We start from the raw sequence: 25,244 nt of genomic DNA, 5'->3' as shown, positions 1-25,244 counted from the left end.
CTTCAAACCCACATTCCTAGTGCCAGTTCTTTCATCACAAGGCCTGGGGGGCTGGCCTGCGATTGGCTTCTTCGAGGCGCTCATTGAATTACCGCCACCCCAGGGGATCAGCCCCCTCACGTGACACTGGAACGCTGCAGCGGCACCCCTGGTCTTGCAATTGACCGTTTCCGGTTTACACGGAAACGGGCGTGCCATTTCCGTACACGGTTGCGGACCCTTCTGTCGATTGGTTAGCTCCCCCTTAGCTCCTCCCCCACCAGGAGGCGGGGCAAATGGGGGCTACGTAAGGACCGGGATTGGCTGGCTCTAGAGGCTCTGGTGCAGCTCCTACTGTCACGTGGTGTGCGTTGTTTTCTTAGAACGTGGCTGTCGCCCAGGTAAGAAGAGGCCGCTCTTCCTAGGTTTGGGGTCCTTTCTCGGCGTTACTTGTGGCCTTTGATATTCAGCCCTCCTCTAGCAGTGTAGGCTGCATGAGGGGTGTGCGGGCTCCCGCAATCCTGCTCGGCGGTTGGGTGAGTGAATAGCCCCGCCCCTTCTGGACCTCGAAGCCTCGACCACCACCTGCACCCAAACCCCAGATGCTGGTCAATAAGGGAGTAAAAGCCGAGCCTTTGCCTTAATTTTCCACGTTTCTCCCTCGGCTTCAGGGGCCTTATCCTTCGGGGTGCAGAAGAGGGAGGGCAGAGCCCGAGTGTATGTCCAAGCAAAGGGTTTCCAGGGTGCAGATGCCTGGGGTATTTGTGGGGAGACACTGAATTCACCCGCCTGCTCCCAGGCTGCTCTGCTTCTGTCGCTTATTTGGATGCCGGTGCTGCTGTCTGTGGCTTCCCGCCTTTGGTTGCTACCCCGAGCCCTGCTGTCCATGGCTTCAGGAAGCCCCCCGCCCCAGCCCTCGCCGACCTCTGACTCCAGTTATGTTCCTGGCTCGGTCTCTGCAGCCTTTGTCACCTGCCCCAATGAGAAGGTCGCCAAGGAGATCGCCAGGTGGGGACTCCAGTGTGGAGAGAATGATCTTACAGGGAGAGTTGGGGGTGTTAAATAGTGCGATCCTGCTCTCTGCCTGCTCCAGCTTTGGAAACCTGTCTCTGGGCTGGCAGTGCAAAAATCCGGGCCATAGGGTGCTCTAAATGAAACTGTCTCTTCACCTTCAGGGCAGTGGTGGAGAAGCGCCTGGCAGCCTGCGTCAACCTCATCCCTCAGATTACATCCATGTGAGTCATAGGAGTTCCTGGTTAACCTGCCTCTAGGGGCTGAATGGCAGTCTTTTTCCTTGGGGAAAAAAAGTCTTTGCTCCCAAAATACTCTCTCCCTGATCTTACAGCTATGAGTGGAAAGGAAAGATTGAGGAAGACAGTGAGGTGCTGATGGTGAGAATCATTTCCCCACCCTACAAAACCTCAATTCTCTGATTCATTTGACCCCTCACCCTCAAGAGATCACAAAATCATCCCCACCCTGGGATTCACTCATGTTTGTCTTCACCCCTTAGATGATTAAAACCCGAAGTTCCTTGGTTCCAGCTTTGACAGATTTTGTTCGGTGAGAACTTTAAGATGGCCAGGATGAGGGTGGGTACTGTGGGGTGGGACTTGCTGGGCAGTCTAAAGGGGGGGTGGGCTCCTTTAGGTATATCTTTGACACTCCTCCATTTTTTTCAAAGCTCTGTGCACCCTTATGAAGTTGCTGAGGTGATTGCACTGCCTGTGGAGCAGGGAAACTCCCCATACCTGCATTGGGTGTGCCAGGTTACAGAGTCAGTTTTTGATTCCAGTACAGTTCTACCATGATGAGCCCTGTTCCTGCCATGTTCCCCTCATATACTTCAATGCCCTCTACTTCCAGAGGACTGGGCCCCTAATAAATCTTGTCTTTGGTTCTTTCTGCCTTTTGCCTTTTCTTGTCAACATATGTGAATTTGGCTGGGAAGATTAGAAGTGCTAATCTTCCCAGAAGCGCCTGTGTTCTCATCTTTCAGAATGACTCCGCTGCTAGATTTGTTTATCTTTATTTCAATCATACAGAACCGGAGATCCTTTATCATCCCTCCCCTCCTCAATCTCCATCCCCAGGGATTAAATAATTTTTAAAAATATTTTAAAAGCTGTAACAAAATAACATCAAAGGAAATGGAAAGGGGGATGGGGAAAGCTCAGGAATCCTGAAGGGAGCAGAGAAGAGAGAGCCTCTTCTCCATTCCCCGAACCTGGATTCCGCCTGGGCGGTAGGCAAAACTAACCCCTACCTCCCCAGGTACATCCCAGCTGCAGGTGAGGTTGGGAGGTCAGGGTATGAAAGTGCCGGTGTGTGTGAATGGGGAGGTGGGCAGAGGCAGGCTGTTCAGAAGATGCCTCCGCCTCCCCACTCAACCAGGTACTGCACAGAACCATCAGGCCGTACTCTCCGAGCAAGGACGCGGACTGGGTCCCCTCGGGAAAGATAGCCAACCCCACCTCTGGCTCCTCCCCCAGTCCCAGGAGACAAACTACGGCACAGGGGAGAAGAGGGTGCTAAGCGTCTAGGAAGACCTGGGGAGGGGGCTGGTACTGAGGAAGAGGAGGCAGTCATCATGTGGGGGGCACTTTTAGGAATGTCTGTGGGGAAACCAATCTGAAGTTCCAGGGGTGACCTAAGGAGAGAAGGCAACTGTGAGTCTATAGCCAGACACAAGTAATTACTAACCAGAAATGGAGGCCACATGTGGATCAGAGGAATGAATAAATGGTTGGAGACTGAGGACCTTAAGAACACAGAGGTAAAGAGGGGTGTCACAGGTAAAGAGGTACAATCTTACCGGTCTGGGGGTTCACCATCCCCAGAGGTCCCTGCAGTGTTGGCAGAGGGGTGGAAGGAAGCGAACATCCGGATGGGACTGCTGGGGTTGGGGAGGGAGAAAATCAGGACCTGAAGCAAGGGAACAGGACATTCTACCCAAGAAGGACAGAGCTCAAACACTATCCCTGAGCCACCCCTGTCCCCAGATACTGGGGATCAGACTTTGGTCCTAGAAGTCTCTCTAGGACGAGAAGTGTGTAGCCAAGGGGGAAAGGAAAAAGAATTCTGGGTAAGAAAGTCCAGAGGATGTAGACAATTGGAGGAGGTTCTAAGGAAGCATATCTGATTGGAGGGGGCAGGAGCACTGACCTGGGCAGGCAGCGGGCGTCTGTGGGCCGGAAGTTGTAGCCGCTGCTGCCCTGGTAACTCTGGTTAGGGCTGGGGGATGGTGGAGACACTGAGGCCTAGATGTAGGACAGAGGACTGAGAGGTAATCCTTGATTCCTTCCCATACCAGCATTTGCCCCATGGGGTTCCCCCGGTCTCTGTACCTGCAGTGCCTTCTGCAGAGAGGCCCGCTCCCTCTGCTCTTGGGGCTCTGACTGATTGCGCACTGCTGAGGGTGGCCCCAGCTCCTCCATCTTCCCCTTCTGCCTCCTCAGGGGCTCTGGCTCTGGCTCCGGCTTCCGGCGCTTCCCCAGGGGACGTGGAACCCCTCCCCCAGGGCCCTGCCCTGAAGGGAAGCTGTAAGAGGCCTCCTTATCCCCCCAGCCCCCTCCCATATCACCCCAAAGACCTCCCCATCTCCACATATATTTACCCCCAAATTAATACCCTGAGAATTTCCCCATTCCCCCTGGACCAGTGACCTGGTAGGGGCTCCATCTCCAGAAGGGGGCTCCACAGGAGGAGGGATCCGAGCGTGGAGACCAAACAAGCACTTCCTCTTCTTAATCTCTCTCCCTGAAATGAAACTGGGGTAAGGAGAGAAATGATACAGGTCAGTGCTGTGGAAAAGGGCCCCTCTTCTGCCATTACTCAATCTTTTCCAGAGATGATCTTCCAGGTGGATTACAAGACCTCCCTTCCCAGGCTTCCATATCCACATCTCCATATTTTTCTGAGCCTCTCCAACTTACCGATCCTTGTGGCTATTGAGTGCCAAGAGGAGCTTGGAAGAACGTTCTCCCTTGGGGGTGTCTGAGAGCTGGGGAGGAGGAAGAAAAATAGAGTCAAGGAAGCAGTGATCCCTCCCTCCCCCTTTCTTCACATCTCCCTATTCCAACCATAACCCCCAAAGCTTTACTACCCCTTACCTCCCCGAGGAGCAAACTGTCCCAATTCTCAGAGGTAAAGGGGAGGATCTCACGGTCGAAATCGAAGTATTTTTTCTTACAGCAAACGCTGAGGTGATAGAGGACAAGATGGGCCACATCCACCCTGGAGAAGCATTGAGTTGTCAAGGTTGTGGACGCATTACGAAAGCCAGGGGAGTCCAGAGTGGGAGGTTAGGCAGGTAGAGTGAAAAATGGGGTGTTGAGAGAGGAGTTAGACTGAGGTCATGCTCACCAGCGAAGCTGTAGTCTCCTGACCTTCTCAGGCCCCCCCCGACACACACAGCATTCAAACTCATAGAATCTGGATTTGAGCAAGAGGGAGAGAACACATGTCATACAGGGAAACTGTATCATGCTATGGAGGACTCACTAAGGGTGGGATGAACTAGTGAGGAACACTTCAGAGGCTGGGAAGAGAATGGATGAGACAGGCAGATTTAGGGGAACTGAGAGGGTGGAGCAGATCAAGAGGGCTCCCTGGGCTCCTGGAGAATGTGCCCTGGTCTTACCTGTCCCCATAGAGGAGGGGCTTGCTCAGACATTGGGTACAGGCCTCATGGAACCACTGCAAGCAGTTCCGGCACTGCAACATTTTCAGGTTCCACCTAATGGGCACACAGGACTAGTGACCTCCAGATACTCTCCCCCTTAACTGCCCCAATCCCTGCTCATTACCTACTGCCACCCCCTAACCCTGTTCTTTCTCCTCCATTCCCTGGGATTTCCCATACCACCACACTGCATCACTGATTCCTTAACTATTGCCCCTCATTACTCACTCCCCAGGACCACCACAGTAACAGTAGCTCTGCTGCCGGTTGCTCAGATGTCCAGCGTCCCAGTCCAGCCCCTTTAGTCCATATGGCAGAGAAAGCTTCATACCCAGCATGGCCCGGGCATAGGGGCCCTTCTTCAGTGCACCCCCCCTCTGCAGAAATAGAATAGGCAGGCCACCTCAGAGGGGTGGGTAGAGGAAAGGCTTGGGGAGAGGCTGTGAGTGGGAGGCTCCCATAGGAAGGTGGCTTTACCTTGGTGGCAATGGCAAAGACGCACTGGCGGCAGACCCAAGAAGTGCCCTCTCCCTCTCCAGGGGCTGGAGCCCTTGGAACATGGCAGTCCTGGTGATAAGCTGAATAATGTTGATGGTAGAGCAGTTACTGAATTGTAAACATCTGTGTACACTAGGTATTAGGAGAGGATGAGTCTTAACTAATCCTTGACCATAGTCCTGTTCGGGAGGTGAGGGTGTTACCCTTATTTTACAGGTGAGAGTACTGAGGCTTCTAATGCTTTAGAGACTTGCCCAAAGTTATATGCTTAACAAAAAGAGTATTTGAACCAGTCTCTGCCTGCAAAGCTTGCACACCCCCATTCCATGGCTGCCTCTTCCTGTGTTGAAAGGGAGTAAGGTTACAGGGTTGGGGACCTGACAGAGCAGTGGCTTGGGGACTCAGGCCAGGTGTCATAAGGACCAGTACTGGAAGGAAGGGTCAGAGGCAGCCTGGAATGTCCAGGACCAGCTGGACCGTTCAGGTATCCTGCCCTCTTACCGTGGCGACACTTCTCACAGCTGACGAGCCGATTCCCAGGGACTATAGCCTCAGAGCGACAGACACAACAGAGGAGTTCCTCCCCTGGGAGAGCAGCTATGAGGGAACAGAATGTTAGGGCAGGGGGTGGGGGTGCTGTCCTTAAGCCCCCTCCTGTCCCCCAAGCTAGGTTTCTCTCTTCCATAGGATGCACACTCCCAGGCCTCTAGGGTCTCACCAGGGCTAATGTCTTTCCATAGAACCAGAAACTGGGAATCATCCTCAAACTGGACCAGACACACCTCCCGAGCACTGTCCACCTGGAATGAGTGAGCACAAAATAAAATGAGAATCCTAACTAGATAAGGGGAATGGGGGAAGGTGACTGTTCAGAGGTCAAAGGTCTTACCTTCTTGATGGTCCCCAAGTATAGCAGCCCATCAGTCCATCTGGCCAGCACATCTTGACCCTCCCAAAGTCGAGGCCTGGGGCCTGAGGTGGGAGCAGGGGAAGCTGGATCCCAAAGTGGGGGAGCACCAGAGCGGCTCAGCCGGGGGGGCTGTGCCATTGCATCCTGGGGGGGGGTGTTGCTAGCCAGAAGTGGAATGGGAGGAGGTTATGAAAGCTGAGTAACACTCATTTCCTTTGCCTATTTTTCTGTCAAGGACTCAGGCAAGACGGGTTCTCCAAATCCCAGATACCTGGATAGGAAACCACTGAGCACCCCTCCTAAGCATCCTGACTCCATCTCTCCCAACCATGGTGACTGGGTCTCTTCTCCCTAACCATCGCCTCCCCAACATAGTTCTCTAGTTTCCCAGCTTCCAGAGCTGCCCTGGATATTATATTCCAGGCCTTGAGATATTAACAGAAATGATGGTTGCAGAAGCAAAGGTTACTGGTCAGTTTCTACTGTCCCCTTCTTAGTTGTACCATAATCGGGGTGCTCTGTTATCCAGATATATTTGGGGAGCTTTTCTGGAGATGTTTTCCAGAGTAGAAACAGCTGCCTCCCCGGGCCCACGTGTCTCATTCAGAACAATCATCCGGGTGCCAGGTTATGTCAGGTCACCCTCAAATTCGGGGCTCCCTGCCCTAGGGTTAGATAACTTCCCTGAGTGCCCCGGGAGGGGGGCGTGTCCCAGTCGCGGTCTCTACTACCCATGACCACGAGTCCAACTGGGGACTTGAGTCGGCGCAGCCCGACCCGACACCAGGGCGGCTAGGCTCTCCCGCCCGCGCTCTGCGCGCTGACCCCCGGCTCCCAGCCGCCGCCCCCCCCCCCCCCCCCCGCAACGAGCGCCACCCGCCGCCTCCCTACCAGTGACAGCTGGGGCCGCCGGGAGCCGGGCAGAGGCAGACGTGGAACACCGAGGCAAAACCCCCGCACAGGGGGCTACGTCTGGGCGTCCCGGGCGTGCAAGCAGAGGCCGGGGGGTCCCCAGGCCCAGCCCCTTCGTCCCGGCAGCTCTGGGGCGTATGACGCAGCAGCCAAAGCAGCGGCAGGAGGAGGAGGCGGCCGGGGGAAGGAGGGGAGGATAGGGGAGGGGCAAGCCGGCTCAGGGGGAGGGTGGTGGGAGGGCAGGACTGGGGAGAAGGAGGAGCTGGTGGGGGGGCGGGAACCACCTCACCCCACCTCCCTAACCTCCAACAGGCCTGGGTCAGCCTGTCTGCGGTTGGGCGGGCAGACAGTCGGACCCGGCGGGAAAGGGAATCCCCGAAGCCCCTTCCTCCCAAGGGAGACCCGCACTGGGGGCAGGAGAGAATTCACCTCTCCTGGCAGCTCGTCTCTGGACTGGCCCTCGCCCCATCCGTTTACTGCATCCCCAACCCCCATGATCATTCTAAGTCCCGCCCCCAACCCTCCCAGCCTGGCCCCAGGCCACGTCTCCACCCTCCATTCACCCTTCCCGTTGCCCCCACCACGCCCTCCTCTCCCGCCTTTGCCCTAGCCCCACCCTCGTGGTGGCAAATTGGCCCCCTGCGCTTCTGCGCACGCGTGACCCCTCCCGCGCGCGAGGCACCTGGGAGGACAGAGCCCCTCCTTTCTGGGGCGGTGGCCCTTGTCGGTTGGCGCCAGGCGCTCCGCGGGCGTGAGTTCGCCCCGCGCTCCCAGTGCAGGGGCGCGAACCGGGAAGGCTAGTACCAAGGCGGTGACGCGGCCGAGAGCCAGCCAATGGGCAGCGGGCAGGGCCAGCCCAGGCCGTTCGAATGGGAAGGCAGGGAAAGGGCGGGAGGAAAGAGCCATCAGTTAATGGGAGGGTGCTTCAGCCCTGTCCTTGGGCTCTGGTTTCTACCGCTCTTGGGCCAGGATAGCCTGTGGCAAGAACGATAGCTAGGGGGTACACCTCATACATGTGGATGACGGGGAATGGTATGGGAGCTGAAGGCCCCGGACTCCAGGGGACGGTTTGTCAGGGAGAAAAGTGGAGGCGGCAGCCCTGCAAAACACACATGCTGGGTAGAGTGGAGACCGTTCCCTTCTTTACAAACATGAAAAATTGCTCCTTTTTTGGGCAACTGCTAACAAAAACTTTATTTAAAAAAAAAACAAAAACAAAAACGAAACCTTTTATTTGATAGGCCCAACTAACATTGCACCCCTCCACCCCCCAATAAAGCATCTCTGAAGCCCCACCCTCACCCCCAGAGGATCTGGATCTGTCTTCATTTCCTGTTGGCCTGGGCAGTACCAATAACACACTGGTTAACCTGTGGGCAGGGGACACAGAAAGGATAAAAGTTTTCAGAGTAACCAAGAGGCCCGGTTTCCGAAGATCGCCTCCCAGCCCCCAATATTAGGGCTGTCCTCAGAGAATTCTGAAATAAGGGCTCTGAAGACAGGCTCACGCTGGTCTCAGTTATGGTTAGTTCTCCTATGCCCACTAGGCACATTAGGTCTAGAAGAGGTGAAAAGGCCTGAGTAGGGGTGAAGACCAGCACAGAAGCAGAGATAGAAGGAACTTTTATTTCTAGCAATACCATGGACTAGAGACCCCAAAGCTCTCCCAAAACTAATGTTTAATAAACTAAATGGAACAATAACAATATTCATTTAGGAACCAAGGCTCCTAGGAAAATCAATGATTCCTAGTCTAGGGCAGGAAATGTACAAAATAAACCTGGAATAGAGTACTGGGGACCAGTCTAAAGGACACAGGAAGATGAAGGACAAAGATGGAGCAGTTTAAGCATCAGAAAGCATGACAAATGCAAAGGACACATATCAAATACATAAGCATCTGTAAATGATAACCCCAAATGAAATCTCATTGGTTACCTTTGGAAATTGCCAGAATATCAACTTATAATACTGAAAATTGATCAAGAATCCAGGATTTATCCTGCCTTTCCTATATGGACTGAATTTCAGAGTAACCAAATAGATGGAAAGAGGAAATGTTTTATAGAACCTGGACTAATATATGTAGGACTGAGAAAATTAGAAGATCACCATTTTAACACTCCCTAATGAAATAAAAGACCTGGGCATGATCACTACTTGATAAAAATTACTAGGTGAAAAAGTTGATTGGTAATTTTTTAATGGATAGATCAGGCTGGCAACACCCAAATCCAATGATCAATTTCTGTATCATTAAAAGTGAAACAACTAGATTATTAGGTGTCTCCTGATATGATATAAAAGTGTACCACCCCATGTAAGTTTTCTAGCTAAGAAATTTAAACCTGATTCAAATATAATCAACAAACAACAAAAATTATGAAGAGGAAGCAAAATCCAGAATATGATTATTCTATAGGACGAATGATCCCATTTCTTTAACAAATAAATCCTATCAAAGGTGGTGGGATTATTATGGATTAAAGGATACATAAGAGAATTTCAACTAAATGATATGGGTAGCCCTTGTTTCAATCCTGATCAGAACAAGCCTAATTTATAATAAGACATTTCTGAGACAATCAAGTGAAATGTAATATAAACTGGATATTAGAGAATATTGAATTCATGTCATTTGGTGTTAATGGTGTTGATATAACTTTAATTGAAATTGCCAGATAGCAAGGGAAATCCTGATCAAAGCAGAAGACCAAGTAAGGGTGCTAAGGCAACTGACTACTTCCATGGCCCTAATGTAGCAGAACGGCACACCTAATCAGACTCTGAATAAAGCCAGAACCCATCAGAAGAGTATAGCCTCAGGAAAATAAGGAACCAGAGGAAAATATTACCTTTCAGAGGGAGACAGTAAAGAAACTTTCTGACTTAATTCTAGTGGAGAGAGCATTAAGTCTCCTAGAGAATCCGTGGAGCCTGAACTCACACTATTTGGAATGGTGTGAAAAACCTCTAAGTCTCTTTTGATCCATCAATCCCATTTCAAGGAATCCTTTCTTAGATAGTTAGATGTGACTAAACAACTAGAAAATGATGTACATACAAGGCTAGTCAACATGGCCTCGTTTGTAATAAAAAAAAGGGTGGAAATAATCCAAGTGTCCAGTAGAGGGAACTGGTGAATAAACTTTGGTCCATCCACACAGTGGAGTCCTAGGCAGATGTAAAAACAATTGCATTTCTCTGTGCTAGTGGGGAGTAATCTTGAGGCTGTCTTGTCAAGCAAAACAAAGTGCAGAATAACTTATGTAAAAGAGGGAGATGTTTTTCATACAGGAGAAGGGGAATAAGCACATGCATATTGCTTGTATTTACAAAAGGAAACATTAGTAAAACGATAAATGATAAAAATGACAGGTGGGGAAGATAAGGTGAATAGGGGTGGTTTATAGCTTTTTATACAGTTTTGACCTATTTTTAAAAACTTAATTGAAAATCCCAAAGCCAATAGTTAAAAATCAGTCTAGGTGGGTTTGTGCTGCAAATGACCAGCCAATGTAAATCCTTTCTGGATGAATGTGCCCTGGCCTAAAGAATAGAAGGGGTTGGGATGGAGAAACCCACAGTCACCCAGGCCTGGGCCTGGGCTTGGTGGTAACCACACCTTGGAGGCAAAGCGCAGGGAGTTAAGAGATTCAGAGACGTTCTCTTCTAGGGGGGAAATGTTCACAAACATGAGCCTGTGGAGAGAGGAAAGGGGTAAACCCCAGCATTAGTGGCCAGATGAGCCTGGATCAGGTCTTGACCATTCCCCCTTTCCACCCCTGACCTCAACATTACAGTTCCCACACAACCCTTTCCACCTATTGCTTTCACTCACATCTTAGCGCTGCCACCTAGAGAGTTCTGCAGCAGATAGGTGAGTTTGCTGTTCCGGTATGGTATGTGGGACTCCTATGGTTGAGGGGCACAGTGATTAGGATTGGAAAGGGTTTAGCACAGTTAGCCCCAGGTCCCACCTGCCCCAACCCCATTCCCACCTTGTTGCTCAAGGCCATGATGACGAGTCCCAGGGTGGACAGGCTGCTGTTAATGGCTTGTGTTTCCCGAAGACGTTCCCGCTCACCAGGACCAAGGGCTAAGCCAGGGTCTAGCCGCTCACTCCCAGCCAGGTCCACAAGATTGAGGGGGGCCCCACACTGTAGGCCTCGTCCAGCATGTTCCCCAGAGATCTGCAGTTGGAACACACTGTGGCTGCGTGATGACCGCTCATTCTGGGCTGTGCGGGCTACAGCTCGGTTCTGGCGGGCCAGATGGAGCAAAGCCTCCACCTATGAGGGGGAAGAGAAAGGGGTAAAGGCAGGCAGGAAGTCAGTATAGAGCGATGGCAGGAAATGCAATGAACAAGAGCCAGCTCTTGCCCTCTGGGAGCTTTCTTTCTAGCCAATAAAGAGACAAATATGTAAAATACACAACATGTCTACAAGTACTAAGGAGTAAAATAAAACAGAAAAATAAGGAGTGTGTGAGGATGAGGTGAGGGTTGCAATTTTAGACAAGATGGTCAGATATTAAGGCAATGAGGGAGCAAGCAATTCCAGAAGAGGACCATTCAGGCAAAAGGAAGCAGTAAGCACAAAGACCCTGATACGTGACAAGAGTATGACTAGCAGGCTGAGAAACAAGTCAGGGAGCCAACACGGCTGCAGTGTAGTGAGCAAGGAGAGTAGTAGGAAATGAGAGCTGAGAGGCAGTGGGCAGGGGGCTAGCGACACCCCTGCCTTGGCAGGTGCCTCTCTTCTCCCCCACTCCCTGGTTATTAAGGCAAATCTACCTCACAGTCCCCAAGCCCAAACTGTGGCAACTGATCCTCACACCTTCCCTTCCCTTCATCCTTCAACATTCTCCCACTCCCTCTTCCATCCACCTCCATTTCATGTCACCCTGTCCACTCGTCCCCATTTTCCAGACACACTGCCGTTAGTGCATACCTCTTTCTCACAGGAGACAGGAACATAGCGGGCATTGGTGACAGTAAGCTCCTCGCTCCCTGGCCCAGCCCGGCGAATCTCACAATCACCCCCCTGTCCCTTCCGGGTCCCGGTGGCCAGGAGGTCTCGGACAGTTTCATTGTAGATCTCCACATAGCTTGCCACAAAGCTGTAGGTCCAGCCCTGGCTGCTCAGCTCCTGGGCCACAGAAAATAGGTGCCGTAGGGCCCTAGGAATCAGCCCCTCCACCTGGGGGTCTCCCCCAGGCCCACCCTCCATTGTGAAGGTCTTGCCGCTTCCTGTCTGGCCATAGGCAAAGATGCATACTGGGTAGCCATCCAAGGCTGACTGGACAAGCATGGCAATCTCCTCAAACACTTCATCCTGTCCACTCCCTGGTGGGAATACCCGGTCAAAGGAAAAGTCATGGCGGGTGGGGGGCACTGGCACCCCACTCAGGGTCCCACGACGCTCATCAGACCGAAAGAGGCTGACGTGGGTTGGAGGATCAGATGGCCCACCGGGGCCAGAGGGAAACAGAAGGAAGCCAGGGGGTGGAGTGGGCTCCCCTGGAAGGACAGGGCGGACCCGACAGAACACACGGATGTTGCCTTTGAGCTCCTGTAGCTGGTTGTGTAGTCTCCGGCGCTCCATCTCTAGCCAATGGAGACGGTCTCCCCGCTCAGCCAGTAAGGCCACCTGAGCTGCAGCCTCCTGGCGTAGAGATGCCACTTCCGCTTGGCTGCCTGACAGAGCTGCTTCTGATGCCTGAAGCCTCCTCTGCCCACAACAAAACAGACACAAAAGGGCAAAATGCAACCAAGAATCAGAATAAATCATGATGGGGTGGGGGGCAGAGGTGGGGTGGTCCCTGCCTCTAAGGACTTCACAGTCTGGTAAAGAAAGAGACAAGAAAGGAGGAATCATGGTATAGAATGGGGAGTGCAATGGACCTATCCAGAAGGTGTATGGGAAGATAATGTCTAGGCTGATACTGAAAAATATAGGAGTAAACCAAGGGAAGGATGGAGCACAAAAAAACATTCCACAAAGAGAAAAACAAATATGTAAATTCCCTGAACCAGAACTGAGTCATTTGAGAAACTGCAAGTAATTTAATCCAGCTGGTGCTCACCAATGCTGAATGGACATGAGAAGAGGGAGAGAGAATGCAAGGGGATTTTTGATCAGGAAAGACAACAAAGAGAGGGGGATGGAGGAGTAGGGGATACACAGATTGGGGGGAACTACAAAACTGGAGGGGTGAAGAAGGGTAGAGGACAGAGGTATGCTGCTGGACACAGGCGGTCAGGAATTCTAAGCCCAAACCTAGAGCAGCGTTTGGTGAGAAGCTGGGCTTACCTCCTGCTCCTCTAGTCGGGTGGCCAGTCCCCTCCGCTCCTCCTGCAACCCCAGCTGTTCTTTCTGGAGCCCTTGCACCAAGTGCTCCTGCGTACCCAGCCGCTCTTCCAGCTCCAGGACATGGGCACTCAGGTTCCCCAGCTCCTGTTGGCCCTGCTCAGCCTGGTCCCGAACCCTGGCCAACTCCCCTTCTAGTGTCCTGCGCTCTGCCTCCAGGGCCATGGCCTGCTGCTGGGCCTCCCTAAGCTGGTCCCGCAGCTGTTGGTTCTCCTGGTCCAAAGTCTGAGTCCTGTCACGGCAGCATTTCAGCTCTGCATTTAGGTCACATAACTGACCCTTTAAGTCCCAGGCTGGACGTTTGCTGGGTTTCTTCCCTCCTGGCCTGGGAGGAGCAGCTGCTGCTAAGATGGGCACAGAAAGGACAAAGGTCAAGGAAGTCTTGGTTTCCTATCTCACCTCCCTCCTAGCCTAATTTAGGGCCTCCACACCTGATGCTACATTTCTTCTTCTCCAGATAGGGAAGAGACCAAATAGATCCTTCTGGGTACTCACCACCTCCTCTTCCCTAACCCATCCTCTCACCCAACAGTTGTATTTGTCACCTACTGCCAGGCTTCTGGGCAGGAACAGCAGGGCCTGGCTTCTGATTCTTCAACACTACAGAATTGGGGAGTTGACATTACGAATTATAGCATAGTGACCTTTTGCCTCCATCATTCTCCCTTTACACGCACTCCATACCCCTTCTCAGCCCAGCTTTAAGGACTAATTACCTGTGGCAACAGCTGTGGAACATCGGAGTCCTGTCTTCTTGGGAACTTTTGGAGCTGTCGGGAAATGGGAAAGTGGAAAACAAGCCATCACTCTCAGGATGGCATGCACTCTGGCTAGGCCAGGGGCAGAGGAGTTTTTACTAAGGATTAGAAACAAGAAAACTTCCCTCTTCCCCTACATCTGGCCAGTTCCTAAAGATATCCTTTCCTAGAACTAGAAATTACTGAACATGCCAAGAAACAAGTTGGACCAAGAGAAGCAAAAAGAGCACGGGGCAGAACCATATGGAAAATACATCTGTCTAAAAAAAAGGTGTTGGGGAGTACCCGCGCCGCTGCCGCCAAGTCTGGACCCATCCCTGCGTGCCACCGACGCCATCCCGCCGTGCACACCCGACTCCTTTTGGTTCTAAGTCCAATATGGCAACTCTCAAGGATCAGCTGATTATGAATCTTCTTAAGGAAGAACAAACCCTCCCCCCAGAATAAGATTACAATCGTTGGGGTTGGTGCTGTTGGCATGGCCTGTGCCATCAGTATCTTAATGAAGGACTTGGCAGATGAACTTGCTCTTGTTGATGTCATGGAAGACAAATTAAAGGGAGAGATGATGGATCTCCAACATGGCAGCCTTTTCCTTAGAACACCAAAAATTGTCTCTGGCAAAGACTATATACTGCAACTGCAAACTCCAGGCTGGTTATTGTCACAGCTGGGGCACGTCAACAAGAGGGAGAAAGCCGTCTGATTTTGGTCCAGCGTAATGTGAACATCTTTAAATTCATCATTCCTAATGTTGTAAAATACAGTCCCAACTGCAAATTGCTCATTGTTTCCAATCCAGTGGATGTCTTGACCTGTGTGGCTTGGAAGATAAGCGGCTTTCCCAAAAACCGTGTTATTGGAAGTGGTTGCAACCTGGATTCAGCTCAGTTCCATTACCTAATGGGGGAAAGGCTGAGAGTTCACCCATTAAGCTGTCATGGGTGGGTCCTTGGGGAGCATGGAGACTCTAGTGTGCCTGTGTGGAGTGGAGTAAATGTTGCCGATGTTGCCCTAAAGACTCTGCACCCTGATTTAGGCATTGATGCAGATAAGGAACAGTGGAAACAAGTTCACAAACAGGTGGTTGACTGTGCTTATGAGGTGATCAAACTGAAAGGCTACACATCCTGGGCCATTGGACTATCTGTGGCAGATTTAGCAGAAAGTATAATGAAGAATCTTAGGCGGGCGCATCCAATTTCCACAATGTTCAAGGGTCTCTATGGAATAAAAGAAGACATCTTCCTTAGTGTTCCTTGCATCTTGGGGCAGAATGGAATCTCAGATGTTGTGAAGGTGACTCTGACACTTGAGGAAGAGGCCCGTTTGAAGAAGAGTGCAGATACCCTTTGGGGGATCCAGAAGGAGCTGCAGTTTTAAAGTCTTCTAATGTCATACCACCTCACTGTCTAGGCTACAACAGGATTTTAGTTGCGATGTGCATATTGTCCCTTTTATCTGATCTGTGATTAAAAACATCAATTTCCTAAAGATAGAAGATAGAAATGATAATGATTCATAAAACCCTGCATCTGTATCCTGATGCTGAAAGGTACTTATCTTGTGTAGCCCTAACCTGGTTAGTGTGAAATAGTTCCACCTCCTCAAAGGCACCATTGCCAGTGTTGCACACACTACAGTTGCCCTTCAAACGGGGTGTGTACTCACTCTGTGCTATATAACTTGTGGTTCCTTTACCCAATGTGCCTAGTCCAGCTTTTTTTTCTCTAGTCAATCCCATCCTGGGATCCAATGTATAAATCTAATATTGCATGTCTTGTGCATAACTGTTCTCAAGGATCTTATTTTGTGTACCATATGAATCAGACTAGTGTACATTGCCATATAATGTAAAATGAAAAGTCTACATATAAATAATGCAACCAACGATCCAAGTGTCATACCAACTAAAACACCAAATAAACCTTGAACAGTGAAAAAAAAAAAAAAAAAAAGTGTTGGGGAACATACCATATTTACTTGAACACTCACAGAACATCCCTAGAAGGACAAACAGTTGTCCCTAGGGAGGAAAATTGGGTGGCTGGGGGACAGAGGTAGGAGGGAAACTTTTCCAAAATATAATAACTTTTGTGCTTTTTAAATTTTGAAACAAGTGAAACATATTACCTATTCAAAATAAGCTAAAATTGAAAGAAAAGAAAAAGTGAGTTGGCGAGCACTGATCTCTATCCACTCTCAGAGCCCACCTGCAGTCTGGCTTTGTGTCTGTGCCACTGTGGTAAGGACCGGTGCTTTAGGGTGGGATGTGGCAAATTTGGTCGCTGTGCCCAGGCCTCGTGTCCTTTTCTAGGGAAATACAAGGGGTCCATAGTTACCCTCCCTGATTGGCTTACATACACTGTCTCTCCCACCTCTCTTGCATACACACACACGCACACACATATATACGTGTGTGTACACGTACCTGTACAGCCATACACACCCAGCTCACCTTCTCAGGCTCCAAGATATCCTCCATCTGGTCACACCTCCTCTTAAACCTGCTTCCTGGGAGAGGCAGCCGGGAAGGGGCCTTGACCAGGGGTTTCTTCAACTCTATGTTCCCTTTCACTTCCAACAAGGGGGACCTCTGCTGGGAAAAGAGACACTTAAGACAACACCTTGGAGCCCAAACGTCCAAAGAACTTCTCTTTGTGATTCCCCCCCCCCCCCAGCCTAATTCTCAACATCACCAACAAGCATTAATTTTGTACCTCTTGTGCCACAGATTATGTGCCAACCAAAAAGCATGGAGAAGTGGGACACAATGTAGAAGTGGGAGTAATCTCTAAGGGGGAAGCTGGATGGACATTTGACTTCAGCGAATTCTAACAGTAGTACTCAAGCAAACAGAGAAAGACCTGACTGGTGTGGCTCAGTGGGTTGGGTGCAGACTGAAAGGTCTCCGGTTCAATTCCCAGTCAGGGCACATGCCTGGGTTGTGGGCCAGGTCCCCAGTTGAGGGCATGCGAGAGGCAGCCAATAGATATTTCTCTTGCACATCAATGCTTCTCTCCCTCCCTTCCCCTCTCTCTAATAAACAAACAAACAAACCGGCAGAGAGAAATGGACAGTTACTTTAGAAGGCAAAAACACACATGGTATGGTTGTGAAATCAATAGACCCTTTTAGCTAGAGCTAAGAATAATAAATAAGGGAGAGAGTGAATGCTTCCAACAGATAAGACTGAAGACTAGGCTGGAGAAGCAAGTAACAATTATTAGGAAATGTTTTAAATGCTTTATATGTTACCAACTTAATCCTCACAGCAGCCCAAAGGAGGTGATATTATTACCCTCATTTTGCAGAGTAGGGAAGGAAGGTACTGAGAGGTTAAATAGCTTGTCTAAGCTCATCAGCTGGTAAAAGTCAGGGCCAGGGTTAGAACCTAGAGAGTCTGCTCTGGAGGCCATGTTTTAACCACTAAGCAACACTGCCATATAGGGCTTTGATGCCAAAGTAAGGAGTTTTAGTCCTGCATACAAAGAGAGCCAGACACCGTTTCTGATTAGGTATATGAAAAATATGTGAAACAGTCTATTATAAAGAATGAGTTGTAAGTAGACTGACTTGCATGGAGAAGACTAGGGAGTCGCACGAACAGTTTGAATAACACTGAAGTAGGGGTATGAGGTGGGGACAGTGGGAAGGAAAGAGAGCCTCTCCTTTAAGCAGTGCAACTCAGTGTCTGGAGATTATGTCTACCCCATGGTTACCAACCCTTCTGATTTGACCAGAACTGAAGGGTTTCTTAGAACACAGGAATGTCGGTTACCATCCAAATAGGAACAGTTAGTTACCTCACTCGTATCCTACCAGCAGGAAAACACCATGTATATATAAATCAACTTCTGATTTTCACTAGAGGTAACTTAATTCCAAGGCCAGTCTCTCTCTTCCCTTCAGTTGACTTAATTCAGTCAATGTTTATTAAGTGCCTTTTAAGTGCCTGGAGTTATCTAAGTTCTGGCTTAATAGATGTGGTCTATGACCTCAAGATGCTCATGGGACACGGGGGAAGGGAAACATTTAAAGAAATGATTAAAACTTTTCTTAGTACTATCATAAAAGGATCCCAGAGGAGGGGGTGGGCATCTAGTTTAAAAGGGGAGAGTGTCAGAGAACACTTCTAAAAAGTATTTTTAGGCAGAGCCTTGAGGGTGAAAAAGTTGGCTTGATGGATTTGGGCCAAGAGCATTCCAGGCAAAAAGCAAGGAAGAGTGCATTCCACAAATGACAAATTGTTCATTCAGCTGAACACAGATAATTGCATAGAAAGTGGGGATATGAGAACAGAGGCAGAAGAAAAAAGATTGTGGTAGTCGGTATGCCACATTAAAGAGTCTGGAGTTTACTGAAGACAAGAGGGACCCTACTGATTTTCAATCAGGAGAAAAATATGACTAGATTTGTACTGAGAAAGTTAACTATGAGCAAAGTAAAGCACGAATACAAGGAGAAGATGAGGGGTATCAGAGGCATAGACTACATTATTCCTTCATTTATTCAACAAGGATTTTTGCACTAAGATTTATTAGAAGACTGCTTTGTAACAGACGCTGTTCTAGGTACTGAAGAGTAATGAACATAAAATCTCTACCTTCCCAGAGCTTATTTTCTAAGGCAGCCTTTCCAAAATGGGTACCACAGGAGACCAAAGCTCTACAGAAAACTGTCTATTTTCTCAGTTTTCCCAAAGATGTATACAGCTCTTAACATTCTAGGTGACTAAGAAAGAAGTTAAATTCATTAGCTGCAAAGGATCCCTTAGGGCATCAGAGCTTAATTCTCACAGAACTTAGTTGAGAGGGGCTGTTCTAAGAGTTTAAGGGCTAAGTAGAAATCCATCTTAGAGAAGGCCAAAGAGGGGCTGAGTTACATGAAACTAAGCACAGCAGGCTTCCCCTGATCTGCGTGAGGTACCTTTCAATATCCGCAATGGATGCCTAAAACCTCAGAGTACTGAACCCTATATGTGTTTTTTCCTATACATGCACACTTATAATAAAGTTTAATTTAGAGACAAATAACCACAACTAATAGAACAGAATAATTTTAACAATATACTGGCTTTGGAGTCATTACTAAGTAAAATAAGTACTGCAATACCCTGACCGTTGATCAGATAACTGAAATGGCTACTAAGTGACTAACAGGCAGGTAGTGTATATAGCATAGATATGCTGGGCAAAGGGGTGATCCATGTTCCAGGCTGGACAGAATGACACGCAATTTAAAACTTATGAATTGTTTATTTCTGGAATTTTCCATTTAATATTTTTGGACCACAGTTGATTATACACAACTGAAATCACAGAAAGCAAAACCTTGGATAAGAGGGACCACTGTGTTGACCTAACTGGGAGCTGCCTTGGGGATACAGGGCAGGCAGTGAGGAAAATGGAAGAGTCCAGAGGCTGACTCCAAAACAGTTGCCATGGTTCCATTAATTAAGATCACAGGAGGAAGGGCTGGTTTTGTTTTCTTGTTTTTCAATTAAACTTTCCATGTTAAAATCATTGTAGAGTCACATGCAATTTTAAGAAATAATACAGAGATATCTGAGAGCACCTGAAGGGCTAGTTTGGTAAGTTCAGCTTTGGGAAAGTGACTGTGAGCTACCCGTGATACAAAAGATATAATCAAGGATATTCACAAAGCACTACTGTAAGAGAAAACTCTGAAACAAGTTAGTACTCTGGCTTCTTAAATTTTAGTTTATTGGTTTACTGTCTATCCTTATATTAGATTATGAGCATCATATGAACACACCTGTTTTGTTCACAACTATATAACCAGAGTGCCTAGTACAATGTTGGCTACATGGTAGGACTCATAACATTTTTAAAGGAATAAAATCAGATGTCCATCAGTGGGAGAATACTTAAAACTGTAATACATCCAAACCATTGGCTTCTATACAAATAAATGGGGAGGAGGTGGTGACATATTTTCCCCCTGCCACCTGCAGAAATGTGCACAAAGAATGCTTATTTTAATTTAATTTAGCCAAATGTATCATGAAAACCAATTTTTTTCTTTAAATTTTCCAAGGTCAAACACTGAATTTCTTCTTTTTTTTAATAACCCATGCCCTTCAGTCTCTCTATTCTACCATAGCAGACCTACTAAAGACCCACCACCCTGGAATTTGTGGGGGTTCAGAAAATGTGTACAAAGGTTTGTTTATTCAGGATGACTCCAAGAGTACAGTATTTATTTTTCTCCCATCTACATAAAACTAGACACGATGACTCACAACTTTGCATAATTACCATAAGCACTTAACCTATAAAAACAAATATTCATCCAACCCCTCCTATACCCACTTCCCTGTCCTTTAGGCAACCTCTCTGCAGGTGCTTGAGATCCCACCTCCTCACCTACTCACGAATTTCAGCAATCCTTCCTTCTCTCCTCTACATCACCAACTTCTCACTCTCTCCTGGTTCATTCCAATCAGTATGCAACACATGCTATTACTTCTTCCAACCTAAGAGTTTCTTGACTCTGCTTTCCCTGCCAGCTACTACCTTCCGGACTTCTGAGTCCGGAGTCGCCAGGAAATCAGGAAAGGACAGCGAGCTTATACTAAAGCAACTGATTTACTGGGGAGACTCTCCAGTGAGAGGGGGAATTAATCAGATCAGGACCAATTCCCACCCAAAAGGGGTACGGATATTGGTTTTTAAAGCAACAAACTGCACTAGAGGGAAGAATATGTTGGATAAGTCTCTATCGGTTACTTTCTGTATTTTAGTGAGTTATTCCCTTATTGGCTAGGGGGCTTCTCTTTGGGCACTGTAATCCCCATCCCCTTCCAGGCCTTGAGCTGAATAGACAGTCTCAAGGTTTTCCTTTTCCCAGCTAGTGGAGATAATACACATAGGCTTTCAAGGGCTACCCGATTCCTGCACTATCACAATTTACTTGTGTTGTTCAGAATGCCTGGTAGCCTTATCAGACCAGGCTCAGGATTACTGGGTCAGTGGGTGAGACACGTCTTCCTTTGCTTCAATGGTGAGGGTCCTCCCTTTGTTTTGGGGTTACAGTATTCAGTTCTTTCCTGTCCCTTCCTGTTTTTCTGTTCTGGGTTGTTAAGTCTGTTACCTATCACCACTACGTTTCTGCAGCAAAACACCTCAAAAGTGTTGACTACATAGTATTCACTGTGTCCAATTTCTCTTCTAAACCATTCCAATGAGGCTTTAACTCGGGGTCGCACAGACTTCGCCCTCCAAGCAGGCTGGGACTAGGCCGACTCGTCAACATCGTGGGTGGCCTGCAGTCGCCTCCGCTCCCCGGGGCAGGAGACCCGCGCCGCCCCTACTCACCTGAGGCTCCATGTCCAGCTCCGTGCCACACGTGTCAGGGAGGCGCAATGAAAGAGGACAGGGTGCCGCGGCTTGCGGCACCCGCGTTCTCTCGCCCGCTCGCGACGCAGAGTACGAGCGCTCCAAGATCTTGCAGCCACCAACTCTGCACCACACCCGCTACTTTTGAATTTTAACGGCTGCCACCACACTCACCTCGCTCCGCACGCAGAGAACCAATCGTCGCCGTCGCCACAACCGAGGGCCAATCGCAGCGCCCTCCGCCTCCCGAGGCCACACCCACCGGGCTGGCGCCTACTCCTTCCAGCTTCGGCGGCGCGCCGAAGGCAGGCGGGTTAGCCACACTTCCCGCCTCACTTTTCCTCTTAAACCGGGTCCTCTAGCTGCTAGAGTCTAGCAGTAATCACGCCGGGCTTCCGCTTGGCTCCAACCACCGCCCGCTACATCAGAAGTTGTCTGAGTACGCCCCAGAAACGTAACTATTGTTGGGGGCGGGACGCCGAAGGAAAGTAATCACGCGTGCGCAAACGAGGACCCTTGCGGGGCGAGGGGCGGGATGAGCGCCCCTTAGTGACTGCAGTAGGGAACGCACGCGTTTGCCTGATGGAATTGCGGCGCGTTCGCGGTGTCTCCCAGCAGAGTAGAACTGGCCCCGGGAGTGGGAGCTGGCGCCCTCACGGGGATGTGAGTGTGGCCTCGTCATTCCATTCCCCGGTCCTTTGGGCATTTCTTAAGAAATTTAGGGACTTTAGGTGCAGCTTGACATTCCATGTAAGCTCGTCAGTGGGGAGTCGAGGCTCAGGGGAGGATGATTTTTTTTCTGCAGACTTCTCACCAGACCTCTGTACCTGAACGCCGTTTACTAGTGCTGGAGAACGGGTTTAGGACCTTCAGAGCCTCGAGCCCACGGAAAGTTTACTGCTTCCATTATGGGGTATTTTATGCTTTTTTCCAGACTAATCTGCACGTGCATTATCTCGGTTTAATCGTCGCTAAGTTAAGTGCTTTGCATATCTTACTTGCAAGCTTGATGAAGGTTTAGAAAGGTTAAGTATGTCAACCTAAAAAAAAAAATCATTTGAAGAGTCAAGCATTTATTTGGGAATCTAAAAATTCCAATTCCTGAAGCACAGATTGAGGCCAAAACCCAAATGGTATCCCAATTACATGGCGAAAGTAAGGGGTTTTCATGAGAGAAAAGGAATAATTACATGAAAAGAAGAAAAAATCTTATTGGTGCTGACAAGCTGACTACTCTTGGCTATACAGGATGGGTTACTGGTTCTTTCTTCAGATAGGCCTGTGATTATTAGTCCTTGTGATCAGGATGTCCGCTTTCCTTCTGACTTCATGTTGTAAACAGTTGTGATTTAGCCCAGTTCAAAGTTTCAAGGAACAAGATGAGCAGTGCAGTTCCTCTAGAATGGTTGTTCAGACTCGGTTTAAAAATGACTCCACAACAAACAACGAGTGCTCAGGAGTGTGTGAAGAAAGGGGAACCCTTGTGTGCTGTTGGTGGGAATGCAGGTTGATGCAGGCACTGTGGAAAACAGTATGGAATTTCCTCAAAAAAATCAAAAATGGAACTCCTGTTTGACCCAGCAATTCCACTTACGGCAATTTACTGAAGACACCCAAAACACTAATTTGAAAGAATACTCCTATGTGTATTGCAGCATAATTTACAAAAGCCAAGATTTGGAAACAGCCCAAGTGTCCATGCGTAGATAAGTGGATAAAAGAGCAATGGTACATTCACACAATGGGATACTACTCTCTTTACCCTTTGTGACAGCCTGGATTGACCTGTACAACATTATGCTAAGTGAAGCAGGCCAGTCAGAGAAAGACAAATACCACATGATTTAATTCATACGTGGAATCTAATGAACAAACTAAACCAACAAGCAAAATAGAGACAGACTCATAGAGAGCAGGATGACAGTTCTGGGGGTGGGGGTGGCAGGATCAGGCAAAAAAAGAAAGAGGGCTCCTGGACAAGGACAACAGTATGGTGATTGTTGGGGAGGGTGATGGGTGGAAGTAGAAGAGGGTATAAGGGTAATAAATGGTAAGGGAAAAAAATACAATAAAAATGGCTCCATTTATGTATTTTTACAAGTAATGAATACAGAGTCACACTAATTGGGAGTGGATCTTGATTCCATTAGCTTTAAATACAAGCTATATCTATCTCATGCTACCTATAACAATCTTGGTAACAGAAACAACCTGTGAATAATTTGCAGCGTGGTTCTACTACATTTACTCATCTGAGTTTCCAACAATCCTGGTGGACAAGGACAAGAATTTTATTTATGAAACTGGAAGGCAGGGGATTTGATACATAATTAGAGACTGATAGAACTGGAACTCAAGCCACCTAATCCTCTAATCCATTGCTTTAATTCGGATCCACACCTGCTTGTGGAGGGGAGCTGACTGTGTGTGGGGGTGACACCTACAATGCCCGAAAACCCTGTCCTAATCCCCCAACCTTTGGTATCCTAGGAAACCTAAATAAAGCAGAGCTTGAAAATAAGAGTGAGGAGTGAGGGAGGAAACTGGAGAAGACCAATACTTAAAGAATGCATAAATAGGGAGAACTGAGAAAGGAAACCTGAGAAGAAATGTATAGCAAAAAATATTAATCGAAGTTAAAAATATGTTAGGAGGAATATGGACGCGTTAGTGCATTAAAGGGAAAAAGTTTATTAATCTCAATCGACGTAAAAAATACTCAAAATATTCAATATCCATCGATATTAAAGAAAAAACCCATAACCTGACAAAGGACATCTTCAAAAGTCCTACTGCACATACCACAATACTGGTGAAACATGGAAAACATTCCTCTTAAATGAAGAACAAGTAAGTCAAGGATGTCTGCTCTCAATAATCCTAGTCAATACAATAATGGAAATTTTAGCCAGTCCATGGAATGACAACAAAAATGAATAAGGATTGGAAACAAACAAGAATGTCAGTATTTGCAAATAAAATTATTGCATGTGTAGCAACCCCAAAAGAAAATTCAGATAAAATTGGTGAGTGAGTTTAGCAAGGTTGCTGGGTACAAAATCAATATAGAAAAAAATCAATATACAAAATATATTGCATTTCTATCATTAGCACCCATCAGTTAGAAAGTATAACTTTAAAATATATGTTTCCCATTTGGTTATATGAATATATGAGTATACATATATGAAAGTCAAGCTGTACCCTAGATTTGTGCACTTTATGTTATACTGCAATAGAAGTTTTAATAAATATACCATTTGCAATAGCAACAAAACAAAGTACTTAGTAATAAATTTAACAATAGGTGTGCAAGCCCTTTGTGAATAAAAATGATAAAGCTTTATTGGAAGATATTGAAGAGAATCTAAAATAACAGAAACATAGATTATGTACTTGCAGAAAAAGATGATATTGAAGAGATGTCAGTTCTCTCCAATGCCTTGGTGTTGGACTAAGGAAGATAATGAGTCCTTAATACCTGGTTCGCTGAAGTCTCTCTCATCTGCCCATCTCGGGAGCAGGCTGAGTGGGACAGCCCTTGATGGTCTTTTCCACCAACCCAGAGATCCCTCCTACAATCCAGAGAGGATTTCTTACCTTGAAAGTGATATTCCTGAACTTTATGTCCCCACCCCAGCTTTTCTTCCTGGCTTCTCTGGCAGACTCCTTTTCTCCTGCTCAATTCTTTGCAGGCTTTTCCACACATGGCAAGGTGTGCAATGAAGTTACTTTGATTATTTCTGAAGGATGTCAACCCTTCATTCCCCA

At 48.1% G+C, this 25,244-nt stretch overlaps 3 protein-coding genes and 1 pseudogene across 6 annotated transcripts; 2 read left to right on the top strand and 2 right to left on the bottom strand.

Annotated features, from left to right (window-relative positions):
* Positions 1-297: 297 nt before the first annotated feature.
* On the top strand, positions 298-1,884 carry CUTA (cutA divalent cation tolerance homolog). 2 transcript variants are annotated; one of them, XM_090280401.1, is made up of 6 exons: positions 298-380; positions 779-987; positions 1,155-1,214; positions 1,325-1,370; positions 1,493-1,542; positions 1,664-1,884. In XM_090280401.1, exons 2-6 carry the CDS (start codon positions 806-808, stop codon positions 1,788-1,790), a joined length of 465 nt encoding a protein of 154 aa, XP_090136527.1. In that variant the 5' UTR covers positions 298-380; positions 779-805; the 3' UTR covers positions 1,791-1,884. The 2 variants fall into 2 exon arrangements, with proteins under 2 accessions (XP_090136527.1, XP_090136526.1); XM_090280400.1 differs by having other exon boundaries at positions 306-515.
* Positions 1,885-2,000: 116 nt separating this feature from the next.
* Positions 2,001-6,843, bottom strand: PHF1 (PHD finger protein 1). Of its 2 annotated transcripts, none has more exons than XM_090282213.1 (14): positions 6,051-6,843; positions 5,880-5,961; positions 5,663-5,758; positions 5,141-5,241; positions 4,892-5,040; positions 4,622-4,717; positions 4,345-4,413; positions 4,092-4,215; positions 3,915-3,982; positions 3,645-3,749; positions 3,327-3,519; positions 3,145-3,239; positions 2,795-2,875; positions 2,001-2,629 (listed from the first exon to the last, which is right to left on the bottom strand). In XM_090282213.1, the coding sequence occupies exons 1-14, from the start codon at positions 6,207-6,209 to the stop codon at positions 2,341-2,343; spliced, it is 1,707 nt and encodes a 568-aa protein (XP_090138339.1). In that variant the 5' UTR covers positions 6,210-6,843; the 3' UTR covers positions 2,001-2,340. The 2 variants fall into 2 exon arrangements, with proteins under 2 accessions (XP_090138339.1, XP_090138338.1); XM_090282212.1 differs by having other exon boundaries at positions 2,795-2,872; positions 6,051-6,231.
* Positions 6,844-8,189: 1,346 nt separating this feature from the next.
* KIFC1 (kinesin family member C1) lies at positions 8,190-21,591 on the bottom strand. Of its 2 annotated transcripts, none has more exons than XM_090282210.1 (11): positions 21,453-21,591; positions 16,571-16,708; positions 16,326-16,425; positions 14,071-14,124; positions 13,904-13,954; positions 13,298-13,698; positions 11,936-12,715; positions 10,985-11,275; positions 10,825-10,898; positions 10,609-10,684; positions 8,190-8,353 (listed from the first exon to the last, which is right to left on the bottom strand). In XM_090282210.1, exons 1-11 carry the CDS (start codon positions 21,462-21,464, stop codon positions 8,309-8,311), a joined length of 2,022 nt encoding a protein of 673 aa, XP_090138336.1. In that variant the 5' UTR covers positions 21,465-21,591; the 3' UTR covers positions 8,190-8,308. The 2 variants fall into 2 exon arrangements, with proteins under 2 accessions (XP_090138336.1, XP_090138335.1); XM_090282209.1 differs by having other exon boundaries at positions 13,298-13,695; positions 21,453-21,534.
* Positions 14,491-15,531, top strand: LOC150006830 (L-lactate dehydrogenase A chain pseudogene; annotated as a pseudogene).
* Positions 21,592-25,244: the final 3,653 nt, after the last annotated feature.

Source organism: Furipterus horrens, unplaced genomic scaffold (assembly GCF_987537825.1).
Source record: "Furipterus horrens unplaced genomic scaffold, mFurHor1.1.pri manual_scaffold_6, whole genome shotgun sequence".
Lineage (NCBI taxonomy): Eukaryota > Metazoa > Chordata > Mammalia > Chiroptera > Furipteridae > Furipterus > Furipterus horrens.
The sequence above is the reverse complement of the archived record's forward strand: the minus strand, read 5'-3'. Positions and strand labels throughout refer to the sequence as shown.

Excerpts from the sequence above, each read along its gene's own strand:
- CUTA (XM_090280400.1), top strand. The coding sequence starts at position 474 with ATGAGGGGTGTGCGGGCTCCCGCAATCCTGCTCGGCGGTTGG. Across the intron at positions 988-1,154 it reads GTCGCCAAGGAGATCGCCAG|GGCAGTGGTGGAGAAGCGCC; the intron begins GTGGGGACTCCA and ends CTTCACCTTCAG. Across the intron at positions 1,215-1,324 it reads ATCCCTCAGATTACATCCAT|CTATGAGTGGAAAGGAAAGA; the intron begins GTGAGTCATAGG and ends CTGATCTTACAG.
- PHF1 (XM_090282213.1), bottom strand. The coding sequence starts at position 6,209 with ATGGCACAGCCCCCCCGGCTGAGCCGCTCTGGTGCTCCCCCACTTTGG. Across the intron at positions 5,041-5,140 it reads TCTTTGCCATTGCCACCAAG|AGGGGGGGTGCACTGAAGAA; the intron begins GTAAAGCCACCT and ends CTATTTCTGCAG. Across the intron at positions 4,216-4,344 it reads AGGAGACTACAGCTTCGCTG|GGTGGATGTGGCCCATCTTG; the intron begins GTGAGCATGACC and ends ATGCTTCTCCAG.
- KIFC1 (XM_090282210.1), bottom strand. Across the intron at positions 11,276-11,935 it reads CTGTCTCCTGTGAGAAAGAG|GTGGAGGCTTTGCTCCATCT; the intron begins GTATGCACTAAC and ends TCCCCCTCATAG. Across the intron at positions 10,685-10,824 it reads CTAGGTGGCAGCGCTAAGAT|GCTCATGTTTGTGAACATTT; the intron begins GTGAGTGAAAGC and ends CTCTCTCCACAG.